General features: G+C 48.0%; 1 protein-coding gene across 4 annotated transcripts in view; it reads right to left on the reverse strand.

Moving 5' to 3' along the window:
* SEZ6L2 (seizure related 6 homolog like 2) overlaps positions 1–14,904 on the reverse strand; it is a 174,366-nt gene that overhangs the window by 100,537 nt on the left and 58,925 nt on the right. For all 4 annotated transcript variants that reach the window (XM_063935260.1, XM_063935258.1, XM_063935257.1 and 1 more), the window contains one exon: positions 6,074–6,268. In XM_063935260.1, the coding sequence (XP_063791330.1) occupies positions 6,074–6,268 (195 nt within the window). The remainder of the gene's footprint in view (positions 1–6,073; positions 6,269–14,904) is intronic.

The following is a 14,904-nucleotide window of genomic DNA, read 5'->3' on the forward strand; positions in this document are numbered from 1 at the left end:
CACACTCACCAACAGACACCGGGTGGGCCTCACCGTCCTACATCTACATAGGGGAAAGCACACACTCAACTACAGACACCAGGTGGGCCTCACCGTCCTACATCTACATAGGGAAAAGCACACACTCAACTACAGACACCGGGTGGGCCTCACCGTCCTACATCTACATAGGGGAAAGCACACACTCACCTACAGACACTGGGTGGGCCTCACCGTCCTACATCTACATAGGGGAAAGCACACACTGACCTACAGACACCGGGTGGGCCTCACCGTCCTACATCTACATAGGGGAAAGCACACACTCACCTACAGACACTGGGTGGGCCTCACCATCCTACATCTACATAGAGGAAAGCACACACTGACCTACAGACACCTGGTGGTCCTCACTGTCCTACATCTACATAGGGGAAAGCACACACTCACCTCCAGACACCGGGTGGGCCTCACCTTCCTACATCTAAATAGGGGAAAGCACACACTCACCTACAGACACCGGGTGGGCCTCACCATCTTACATCTACATAGGGGAAAGCACACACTCACCTACAGACACCGGGTGGGCCTCACCATCTTACATCTACATAGGGGAAAGCACACACTGACCTACAGACACCTGGTGGTCCTCACTGTCCTACATCTACATAGGTGAAAGCACACACTCACCTACAGACACCGGGTGGTCCTCACCATCTTACATCTACATAGGGGAAAGCACACACTCACCTACAGACACCGGGTGGGCCTCACCATCTTACATCTACATAGGGGATAGCACACACTCACCAACAGACACCGGGTGGGCCTCACCGTCCTACATCTACATAGGGGAAAGCACACACTCACCTACAGACACTGGGTGGTCCTCACCATCTTACATCTACATAGGGGAAAGTACACACTCACCTACAGACACCGGGTGGGCCTCACCGTCCTACATCTACATAGGGGAAAGCACACACTCAACTACAGACACCAGGTGGGCCTCACCGTCCTACATCTACATAGGGAAAAGCACACACTCACCAACAGACACCGGGTGGGCCTCACCGTCCTACATCTACATAGGGGAAAGCACACACTCAACTACAGACACCAGGTGGGCCTCACCGTCCTACATCTACATAGGGAAAAGCACACACTCAACTACAGACACCGGGTGGGCCTCACCGTCCTACATCTACATAGGGGAAAGCACACACTCACCTACAGACACTGGGTGGGCCTCACCGTCCTACATCTACATAGGGGAAAGCACACACTCACCTACAGACACCGGGTGGGCCTCACCGTCCTACATCTACATAGGGGAAAGCACACACTCACCTACAGACACTGGGTGGGCCTCACCATCCTACATCTACATAGAGGAAAGCACACACTGACCTACAGACACCTGGTGGTCCTCACTGTCCTACATCTACATAGGGGAAAGCACACACTCACCTCCAGACACCGGGTGGGCCTCACCGTCCTACATCTAAATAGGGGAAAGCACACACTCACCTACAGACACCGGGTGGGCCTCACCATCTTACATCTACATAGGGGAAAGCACACACTCACCTACAGACACCTGGTGGGCCTCACCATCTTACATCTACATAGGGGAAAGCACACACTGATCTACAGACACCTGGTGGTCCTCACTGTCCTACATCTACATAGGTGAAAGCACACACTCACCTACAGACACCTGGTGGGCCTCACCATCTTACATCTACATAGGGGAAAGCACACACTGACCTACAGACACCGGGTGGGCCTCACTGTCCTACATCTACATAGGGGAAAGCACACACTCACCTACAGACACCTGGTGGGCCTCACCATCTTACATCTACATAGGGGAAAGCACACACTGACCTACAGACACCGGGTGGGCCTCACTGTCCTACATCTACATAGGTGAAAGCACACACTCACCTACAGACACCGGGTGGTCCTCACCATCTTACATCTACATAGGGGAAAGCACACACTCACCTACAGACACTGGGTGGGCCTCACCGTCCTACATCTACATAGGGGAAAGCACACACTCACCTACAGACACCGGGTGGGCCTCACCGTCCTACATCTACATAGGGGAAAGCACACACTCACCTACAGACACTGGGTGGGCCTCACCGTCCTACATCTACATAGGGGAAAACACACACTGACCTACAGACACCTGGTGGTCCTCACTGTCCTACATCTACATAGGGGAAAGCACACACTCACCTCCAGACACCGGGTGGGCCTCACCTTCCTACATCTAAATAGGGGAAAGCACACACTCACCTACAGACACCGGGTGGGCCTCACCATCTTACATCTACATAGGGGAAAGCACACACTCACCTACAGACACCGGGTGGGCCTCACCATCTTACATCTACATAGGGGAAAGCACACACTGACCTACAGACACCTGGTGGTCCTCACTGTCCTACATCTACATAGGTGAAAGCACACACTCACCTACAGACACCGGGTGGTCCTCACCATCTTACATCTACATAGGGGAAAGCACACACTCACCTACAGACACCGGGTGGGCCTCACCATCTTACATCTACATAGGGGATAGCACACACTCACCAACAGACACCGGGTGGGCCTCACCGTCCTACATCTACATAGGGGAAAGCACACACTCACCTACAGACACTGGGTGGTCCTCACCATCTTACATCTACATAGGGGAAAGTACACACTCACCTACAGACACCGGGTGGGCCTCACCGTCCTACATCTACATAGGGGAAAGCACACACTCAACTACAGACACCAGGTGGGCCTCACCGTCCTACATCTACATAGGGAAAAGCACACACTCACCAACAGACACCGGGTGGGCCTCACCGTCCTACATCTACATAGGGGAAAGCACACACTCAACTACAGACACCAGGTGGGCCTCACCGTCCTACATCTACATAGGGAAAAGCACACACTCAACTACAGACACCGGGTGGGCCTCACCGTCCTACATCTACATAGGGGAAAGCACACACTCACCTACAGACACTGGGTGGGCCTCACCGTCCTACATCTACATAGGGGAAAGCACACACTCACCTACAGACACCGGGTGGGCCTCACCGTCCTACATCTACATAGGGGAAAGCACACACTCACCTACAGACACTGGGTGGGCCTCACCATCCTACATCTACATAGAGGAAAGCACACACTGACCTACAGACACCTGGTGGTCCTCACTGTCCTACATCTACATAGGGGAAAGCACACACTCACCTCCAGACACCGGGTGGGCCTCACCGTCCTACATCTAAATAGGGGAAAGCACACACTCACCTACAGACACCGGGTGGGCCTCACCATCTTACATCTACATAGGGGAAAGCACACACTCACCTACAGACACCTGGTGGGCCTCACCATCTTACATCTACATAGGGGAAAGCACACACTGATCTACAGACACCTGGTGGTCCTCACCGTCCTACATCTACATAGGTGAAAGCACACACTCACCTACAGACACCTGGTGGGCCTCACCATCTTACATCTACATAGGGGAAAGCACACACTGACCTACAGACACCGGGTGGGCCTCACTGTCCTACATCTACATAGGGGAAAGCACACACTCACCTACAGACACCTGGTGGGCCTCACCATCTTACATCTACATAGGGGAAAGCACACACTGACCTACAGACACCGGGTGGGCCTCACTGTCCTACATCTACATAGGTGAAAGCACACACTCACCTACAGACACCGGGTGGTCCTCACCATCTTACATCTACATAGGGGAAAGCACACACTCACCTACAGACACTGGGTGGGCCTCACCGTCCTACATCTACATAGGGGAAAGCACACACTCACCTACAGACACCGGGTGGGCCTCACCGTCCTACATCTACATAGGGGAAAGCACACACTCACCTACAGACACTGGGTGGGCCTCACCATCCTACATCTACATAGAGGAAAGCACACACTGACCTACAGACACCTGGTGGTCCTCACTGTCCTACATCTACATAGGGGAAAGCACACACTCACCTCCAGACACCGGGTGGGCCTCACCGTCCTACATCTAAATAGGGGAAAGCACACACTCACCTACAGACACCGGGTGGGCCTCACCATCTTACATCTACATAGGGGAAAGCACACACTCACCTACAGACACCTGGTGGGCCTCACCATCTTACATCTACATAGGGGAAAGCACACACTGATCTACAGACACCTGGTGGTCCTCACCGTCCTACATCTACATAGGTGAAAGCACACACTCACCTACAGACACCTGGTGGGCCTCACCATCTTACATCTACATAGGGGAAAGCACACACTGACCTACAGACACCGGGTGGGCCTCACTGTCCTACATCTACATAGGGGAAAGCACACACTCACCTACAGACACCTGGTGGGCCTCACCATCTTACATCTACATAGGGGAAAGCACACACTGACCTACAGACACCGGGTGGGCCTCACTGTCCTACATCTACATAGGTGAAAGCACACACTCACCTACAGACACCGGGTGGTCCTCACCATCTTACATCTACATAGGGGAAAGCACACACTCACCTACAGACACTGGGTGGGCCTCACCGTCCTACATCTACATAGGGGAAAGCACACACTCACCTACAGACACCGGGTGGGCCTCACCGTCCTACATCTACATAGGGGAAAGCACACACTCACCTACAGACACTGGGTGGGCCTCACCGTCCTACATCTACATAGGGGAAAACACACACTGACCTACAGACACCTGGTGGTCCTCACTGTCCTACATCTACATAGGGGAAAGCACACACTCACCTACAGACACCGGGTGGACCTCACCGTCCTACATCTAAATAGGGGAAAGCACACACTCACCTACAGACACCGGGTGGTCCTCAACATCTTACATCTACATAGGGGAAAGCATACACTCACCTACAGACACCGGGTGGGCCTCACCATCTTACATCTACATAGGGGAAAGCACACACTCAACTACAGACACCGGGTGGTCCTCACCATCTTACATCTACATAGGGGAAAGCACACACTCACCAACAGACACCGGGTGGGCCTCACCATCTTACATCTACATAGGGGAAAGCACACACTCAACTACAGACACCGGGTGGGCCTCACTGTCTTACATCTACATAGGGGAAAGCACACACTCACCAACAGACACCGGGTGGGCCTCACCATCTTACATCTACATAGGGGAAAGCACACACTCACCTACAGACACCGGGTGGGCCTCACCGTCCTACATCTACATAGGGGAAAGCACACACTCACCTACAGACACCGGGTGGGCCTCACCGTCCTACATCTACATAGGGGAAAGCACACACTCACCGACAGACACCAGGTGGGCCTCACCGTCCTACATCTACATAGGGGAAAGCACACACTCACCGACAGACACCGGGTGGGCCTCACCATCTTACATCTACATAGGGGAAAGCACACACTCACCTACAGGCACCGGGTGGGCCTCACCATCTTACATCTACATAGGGGAAAGCACACACTCAACTACAGACACCGGGTGGGCCTCACTGTCTTACATCTACATAGGGGAAAGCACACACTCACCTACAGACACCGGGTGGGCCTCCCCGTCCTACATCTACATTGGGGAAAGCACACACTCACCTACAGACACCGGGTGGGCCTCACCGTCCTACATCTACATAGGGGAAAGCACACACTCACCGACAGACACCGGGTGGGCCTCACCGTCCTACATCTACATAGGGGAAAGCACACACTCACCGACAGACACCGGGTGGGCTTCACCATCCTACATCTACATAGGGGAAAGCACACACTCACCTACAGACACCGGGTGGGCCTCACCGTCCTACATCTACATAGGGGAAAGCACACACTCACCTACAGACACCGGGTGGGCCTCATCGTCCTACATCTACATAGGGGAAAGCACACACTCACCTACAGGCACCGGGTGGACCTCACCATCCAACATCTAAATAGGAAAAGTACGTACTCACCTACAGACTTTTATTATAAGTGCGCAATGGATAAGTAACTTGCCGGTATAGCCACCAGCTCTTACCTTTACACACCGGCTCGCTCTCATTCCAATGAGGATCTGTGGGGTCCACACACTCTATGACAGGGGGTCCCTGTTCCAGCATGTACCCCGCATTACAGGAGAATGAGACCAGTGTCCCCGGGGAGAAGAGAGGGTCAGATGTGCTGAAATTACCGTGAGCCAAGAAAGGTTCATAACAGCGGGTCTCTGAGAACACTGCAAACACAGAGAGAGACAGATTAGATATAGAGGGTGAGCATGAGAGTCAGTGAGATGACAGAAGAGGGTGCTAACATACATATCTCAGTTCTCAGACAAGTCCAGCCAATTTCAGTATGGGTCTTTGGGGGTCATTTCGGGTTGATCGCTCGCTAGCTACTTTTAGCAGCCATGCAAACGCATAGTCGCCGACCACGGGGGAGTGTATTTTCGCTTTGCAAGTGTGCGAACGGATGTGCAGACGAGCGGGATGAAAAAGTTTTTTGCAGTTTCTGAGTAGCTCTGGACTTACTCAGCCGCTGCGATCACTTCAGTCTTTTTGGACCCGGAATTGACGTCATACACCCGCCCTGCAAACGCTTGGACACACCTGCATTTCTCCAAACACTCCCTGAAAACGGTCAGTTGCCACCCGCATACGCCCTCTTCCTGTCAATCTCCTTGCGATCGGCTGTGCGAATGGATTCTTCATTAAATCCATCGCCCAGCAAGGATCCGCTTTGTACTTGTACAACGCGCCTGCGCATTGCGGTGCATACACATGCGTAGTAGTAACTTGTTCACTACGCTGCGAAAAACAGCAGCGAGCGATCCACTTGGAATGACCCCCTCTGTGTATTACATCTTACAGCTAAACTGCGATCACTTACTGTTCATCATTTCCTACCTGTCTGCTTGGTGCTGGTGCAATTTTGCAGCAAAGACACAAAACCTAAAATGATAATATACATATAGATGTTATCTCTGTAGGTTTTCTCTTTTCGGTTTTGGGAATAAACCTGCTGCTCTGTGGGGGTAATTCAGACCTGATCGCTAGGTTTTTTTTTCACTGCTGCGATCAGATAGTCGCCGCCCATAGGGGAGTGTATTTTAGCTGTGCAAGTGTGCAATCGCACATGTAGCAGAGCTGTACAAACAGATCTTGTGCAGTCTCTGCGCAGCCCAGGACTTACTCAGCCGCTGCGATCACTTCAGCCTGTCCGGGCCCGGAAGTAACGTCAGGAACCCTCCCTCTCTTATTTACATTAGATCACACAAGGGGAAAACTCATTTTAGCATATTATTGAATAGTAGTACACACTAGTGACACTGAGGACCGGCTCACACGCACCCTGCTGGGAGAATCCGCACGCTTCCCCGTAATAACAGGACCACAGAGGAGTGTGACACTGCAGAGTGGCTGATACATTACCCAGCGGACAGTCACAGAGGGGGAATGAAGTGTAATAGGCACAGAGGCTCTAGAGGCTAACAGAGGCCTAGAATCCAACTTTCCTTTCTCTTTCCAAATCAATTTAATTGTTTCTCTCGTTTGGGCCTCATGCATGTGATCTGTCTGTGTTACTCCACTGCATATACATATGCCTGAATTATTCTTCGGAAATTAACCCATTGGACAATAACTATGTAATGCAGAACCCAATCTACACAATAACAATGCTGAGTCCCACGTGATGGCCAGTATATAATGCTGAGTCCCACGTGATGGCCAGTATATAATGCTGAGTCCCATGTGATGGCAAGTATACAATGCTGAGTCCCATGTGATGACCAGTATACAATGCTGAGTCCCATGTGATGGCCAGTATACAATGCTGAGTCCCATGTGATGGTAGTATACAATGCTGAGTCCCATGTGATGGCCAGTATACAATGCTGAGTCCCATGTGATGGCCAGTACACAATGCTGAGGCCCATGTGATGGCCAGTATACAATGCTGAGTCCCATGTGATGGCCAGTATACAATGCTGAGTCCCACGTGATGGCCAGTATATAATGCTGAGTCCCATGTGATGGCAAGTATACAATGCTGAGTCCCATGTGATGACAAGTATACAATGCTGAGTCCCATGTGATGGCCAGTATACAATGCTGAGTCCCATGTGATGTCCAGTATACAATGCGGAGTCCCATGTGATGGCCAGTACACAATGATGAGGCCCATGTGATGGCCAGTATACAATGCTGAGTCCCATGTGATGGCCAGTATACAATGCTGAGGCCCATGTGATGGCCAGTATACAATGCTGAGGCCCATGTGATGGCCAGTATACAATGCTGAGTCCCATGTGATGGCCAGTATACAATGCTGAGTCCCATGTGATGGCCAGTATACAATGCTGAGGCCCATGTGATGGCCAGTATACAATACCGAGGCCCATGTGATGGCCAGTATACAATGCAGAGTGTCATCTGATGTCCAGTATACAATGCTGAGTCCCATGTGATGGCCAGTATACAATGTAGAGTTCCATATGATGACCAGTATACAATGCAGAGTGTCATCTGATGGCCAGTATACAATGCAGAGTGTCATCTGATGTCCAGTATACAATGCTGAGTCCCATGTGATGGCCAGTATACAATGCAGAGTCCCATGTGATGTCCAGTATACAATGCAGTGTCATCTGATGGTCAGTATACAATGTAGTCTCATCTGATGGCCAGTATACAATGCAGAGTCCCATCTGATGACCAGTATACAATGCAGAGTCCCATCTGATGTCCAGTATACAATGCAGAGTGTCATCTGATGGCCAGTATACAATGCAGAGTCCCATCTGATGTCCAGTGTACAATGCAGAGTGTCATCTGATGACCAATATACAATGCAGAGTGTCATCTGATGGCCAGTATACAATGTAGCATCATCTGATGACCAGAATACAATGCAGAGTGTCCCATGTCATGACCAGTATACAATGCAGAGTCCCATGTGATGTCCAGTATACAATGCAGAATCCCATGTGATGACCAGAATACAATGCAGAATCCCATGTGATGACCAGTATACAATGCAGAGTCCCATGTTATGACCAGTATACAATGCAGTGTCATCTGATGATCAGAATGCAATGCAGAATCCCATGTGATGACCAGAATACAATGCAGAGTCCCATGTGATGACCAGTATACAATGCAGAGTCCCATGTTATGACCAGTATACAATGCAGAGTCCCATGTAATGGCCAATCTATGATGCAGAATACCCTCTGTTGGCTAGTACACAATGCAGAATCCCATCTGATAACCAGTATACTGTACAATGCAGCGTCCCATGTGATGGCCAGTATACAATGGAAAGAACCTCTCCCAATCCATTCAGAAACAGCTGCTTTGAGATGAGATAACATCCAGTGATGGACGACATATACCTGACACAGGAATACTGGCCCTCATTCCGAGTTGTTCGCTCGTTCTTTTTCATCGCATCGCAGTGAAAATCCGCTTAGTACGCATGCGCAAAGTTCGCACTGCGACTGCGCCAAGTAACTTTACTATGAAGAAAGTATTTTTACTCACGGCTTTTTCTTCGCTCCGGCGATCGTAATGTGATTGACAGGAAATGGGTGTTACTGGGCGGAAACACGGCGTTTCAGGGGCGTGTGGCTGAAAACGCTACCGTTTCCGGAAAAAACGCAGGAGTGGCCGGAGAAACGGTGGGAGTGCCTGGGCGAACGCTGGGTGTGTTTGTGACGTCAACCAGGAACAACAAGCACTGAACTGATCGCACAGGCAGAGTAAGTCTGGAGCTACTCTGAAACTGCTAAGTAGTTAGTAATCGCAATATTGCGAATACATCGGTCGCAATTTTAAGAAGCTAAGATTCACTCCCAGTAGGCGGCGGCTTAGCGTGTGTAACTCTGCTAAATTCGCCTTGCGACCGATCAACTCGGAATGAGGGCCACTGCTCTTTTTCAGTTGGACACACCTTGAGAAACATGTAACTCAGGATACACACAAGCTATTACTTGCTGCACAGTTACACAGTTACATGTCAGTTAGAACCTGTTATATAGCTACAAATACTTACACCCATTGAGCTATGGTGACAGCAAGAACCTGCTACATCGTTACACAAATATAGCCATGGCAACAGTTAAAACCTGTTACATATTTGCACAAATGTAGTCATGGCAACAGCTGTAACGTTTTTTCATAATTATACATACAAGGCCATGGCGAAAGCTAGAACATGTTACATAGTTATACTTACATAGCCATGGTGACAGCTAGAACGTTTTACATAGTTATACTTACATAGCCATGGTGACAGCTAGAACCTGTTACATAGTTACACATACATAGCCATGGTGACAGCTAGAACCTGTTACATAGTTACACATATATAGCCACAGCGACAGCCAGAACCTGTTACATAGTTACACATACATAGCCATGGTGACAGCTAGAACCTGTTATGTAGTTACACATACATAGCCATGGTGACAGCTAGAACCTGTTACATAGTTACACATACATAGCCATGGCGACAGCTAGAACCTGTTACATAGTTACACATACATAGCCATGGCGACAGCTAGAACCTGTTACATAGTTACACATACATAGCCACGGCGACAGCTAGAACCTGTTACACAGTTACACACACATAGCCATGGTGACAGCTAGAACCTGTTACATAGTTACACATACATAGCCACGGCGACAGCTAGAACCTGTTGCATAGTTACACATACATAGCCACGGAGACAGCTAGAAACTATTACATAGTTACACATACATAGCCATAGTGACAGCTAGAACCTGTTACATAGTTACACATACATAGCCACAGTGACAGCTAGAACCTGTTACATAGTTACACATACATAGCCATGGTGACAGCTAGAACCTGTTACATATTTACACATACATAGCCACGGCGACAGCTAGAACCTGTTACATAGTTACACACACATAGCCATGGTGACAGCTAGAACCTGTAACATAGTTACACATACATAGCCACGGCGACAGCTAGAACCTGTTACATAGTTACACATACATAGCCATGGTGACAGCTAGAACCTGTTACATAGTTACACACACATAGCCATGGTGACAGCTAGAACCTGTTACATAGTTACACACACATAGCCATGGTGACAGCTAGAACCTGTTACATAGTTACACATACATAGCCACGGCGACAGCTAGAACCTGTTACATAGTTACACACACATAGCCATGGTGACAGCTAGAACCTGTTACATAGTTACACATACATAGCCACGGCGACAGCTAGAACCTGTTACATAGTTACACATACAGCGACAGCTAGAACCTGTTACATAGTTACACATACATAGCCACGGCGACAGCTGGAACCTGTTACATAGTTACACACACATAGCCATGGTGACAGCTAGAAACTATTACATAGTTACACATACATAGCCACGGCGACAGCTAGAACCTGTTACATAGTTACACATACAGCGACAGCTAGAACCTGTTACATAGTTACACATACATAGCCACGGCGACAGCTGGAACCTGTTACATAGTTACACACACATAGCCATGGTGACAGCTAGAACCTGTTACATAGTTACACATACATAGCCACGGCGACAGCTAGAAACTATTACATAGTTACACATACATAGCCATGGTGACAGCTAGAACCTGTTACATAGTTACACATACATAGCCACGGCGACAGCTAGAACCTGTTACATAGTTACACATACATAGCCATGGTGACAGCTAGAACCTGTTACATAGTTACACATACATAGCCACGGCGACAGCTGGAACCTGTTACATAGTTACACACACATAGCCATGGTGACAGCAAGAACCTGTTACATAGTTACACATACATAGCCACGGCGACAGCTAAAACCTGTTAAATAGTTACACACACATAGCCACGGCGACAGCTAGAAACTATTACATAGTTGCACATACATAGCCATGGCGACAGCTAGAACCTGTTACATAGTTACACATACATAGCCACGGCGACAGCTAGAACCTGTTACATAGTTACACACACATAGCCATGGTGACAGCTAGAACCTGTTACATAGTTACACATACATAGCCACGGCGACAGCTAGAACCTGTTACATAGTTACACACACATAGCCATGGTGACAGGTAGAACCTGTTACATAGTTACACATACATAGCCACGGCGACAGCTAGAAACTATTACATAGTTAAACATACATAGCCATGGTGACAGCTAGAACCTGTTACATAGTTACACATACATAGCCATGGTGACAGCTATAACCTGTTACATAGTTACACATACATAGCCATGGTGACAGCTAGAACCTGTTACATAGTTACACATACATAGCCACGGCGACAGCTAGAAACTATTACATAGTTAAACATACATAGCCATGGTGACAGCTAGAACCTGTTACATAGTTACACATACATAGCCATGGTGACAGCTAGAACCTGTTACATAGTTACACATACATAGCCACGGCGACAGCTAGAAACTATTACATAGTTACACATACATAGCCATGGCGACAGCTAGAACCTGTTACATAGTTACACATACATAGCCACGGCGACAGCTAGAACCTGTTACATAGTTACACACACATAGCCACGGTGACAGCTAGAACCTGTTACATAGTTACACACACATAGCCATGGTGACAGCTAGAACCTGTTACATATTTACCCATACATAGCCACGGCGACAGCTAGAACCTGTTGCATAGTTACACATACATAGCCACGGCGACAGCTAGAAACTATTACATAGTTACACATACATAGCCACGGCGACAGCTAGAAACTATTACATAGTTACACATACATAGCCATGGTGACAGCTACAACCCGTTACATAATTACACATTCATAATCATGGTGAAGTCTAGAACCTGAACCTATTACATTGTTACACATACGTAGCCATGGCGACAGAACCTGCTACTTGCTGTAGTTACAGTGATATAATTGTCACTGTGGAGCCTCTTTATGCTATAATGAGACTTCTCTGGGTCAGCAATAAAAAGAAAGGTTATTTTTAAAAATAAGGATAGCGGTCGATACAATATATTACAATTATATATATATATATATATATATATATATATATATTTATACACACACATATATATTTCTGCCTGACCCATGGGCATTAGTCGCCTGAAATGTTGCAAATTTCTCTTGTATGCTAAGTGTTTTTTTACAAGAAAACCACGAGTGCCCAGTTTCGCTTGCTATATATATATATATATATATATATATATAATAAATGTGACACAGATCAGTAGCTCTTAGTAGAATGTCAGCAGTTACAGGTCACATAACAGATTACAGCAGGTATTTTGCAAGTAGGGTGTAACTTCTCCAAAGACCACTAAGTTCTAGGACCCTGGCCTATCACCTGGGCGTCTAGCTCACCATCAGGAGCCCTGATCCTTCTGTCCGATACTTTTTTAAAACAAGCTGACAGGTGTCTGCAATTCAGGCTTGCTGTTTCTTAGACTTGACCACATCGAACACCTGGCCTGGATTCTTTCGAACCACTCCCTGCTGTTATATATATATGCAGCTATGTTCGTGCTGACCCTGTCAGACTCAACCATCCTGGTGAAGCTAAGTTCTTCAGGCGAAAGCACTACCTTGCCTACCTTTATTCCCATTGCCCATCTGGGAAGACGCCTCTTCTCCACCTCCTTCCAGAGTCCACCCTCATTCCCTCTCCCTCTTACCCCTCCTCTAACTTCACCAGAGGGTTGACTGAAGAATCAGGATTCATAAATTTCCTTGAGAGACCATCTGCATTGAGGTAGAGCTTCCCAGGGTGATGTTGCACCTCAAATTTGAATGGCTTTAGGACTAAAAACCAGCGGGTCATACAAGTATTCACCTCTTTGTTTGTGTGCATCCAATGTAAGGGTGCATGATCCGTGGGTTAATTTGTCCCTTTCCTACAACATACCCAAAGTACATTGCCTCTATCATACGTAATGCACACTTTTCCGGGTTAGCGATAAACCCATGTCCCCGTAGAGACTGCAAAACTGCCTCTTTCCTCAGAAAGTGAGTTTTCCAGTCAGAGCTGGTGATGATGATGTCATTGAGGTAAGCCGCTGCATAATCCAGATGAGGCCAACGCAATTTGTTCATGGCCTTCTGGAAGGTTGCAGGAGCGCCATGTAAACTAAAAGGTAACACTTAATATTGGAACAGTCCCTCTGGGGAAGAGAAGGCTGTTTTAGCTTTGGTGGCATCAGTTAAGGGTTTCTGCCAGTACCCTTTTGTCAAATCAAGAGTGTTTAAATATTGGCTTTTTGCTAGGTTCTCTACCAGCTTGTCAACCTGGGGCATAGGATAGGCATCAAACTGTGAGAACTTATTCAGTTTACTAAAATCATTGCAAAACCTTATAGCCCCCGAAGGCTTGGCTACCAGCACAATTGGATTATGCCACTCACTATTTGACTTCTCTATAATCCTTAGGCACAGCATTTCCTCTACCTCTCGTTTTACCACAGCCCGTATAGCCTCGGGAATGTGACAAAGGCTTTGTTTTATCATTATGCTGGGTGGTGTAATAATATTATGCTTTATTATATGGGTTTTCCCAGGGATGGCAGAGAAACCATCCTGGTTTCATGATACCAGGTCTATAACCTCTTGCTTTTGACTGGAATTCAAAGAGGTGTCATGGGGCCACCTGACAATTGGAAGTTTTCATGGACAACAAAGAGGGTTGATTGGTACTACCCTTCCGGGGCTTTAAAAACTTAACATGATAGATCTGTACCTCTTTCCTTCTACCCTCTTGGTGTACTTTGTAATTAACAGGCAATACTGCCTCTATGATCTCAGAAGGACCCTGCCAATTAGCATACAATTT

The sequence above is a fragment of the Pseudophryne corroboree genome, chromosome 7 (genome assembly GCF_028390025.1).
Source record: "Pseudophryne corroboree isolate aPseCor3 chromosome 7, aPseCor3.hap2, whole genome shotgun sequence".
In the NCBI taxonomy this organism is placed as follows: domain Eukaryota; kingdom Metazoa; phylum Chordata; class Amphibia; order Anura; family Myobatrachidae; genus Pseudophryne; species Pseudophryne corroboree.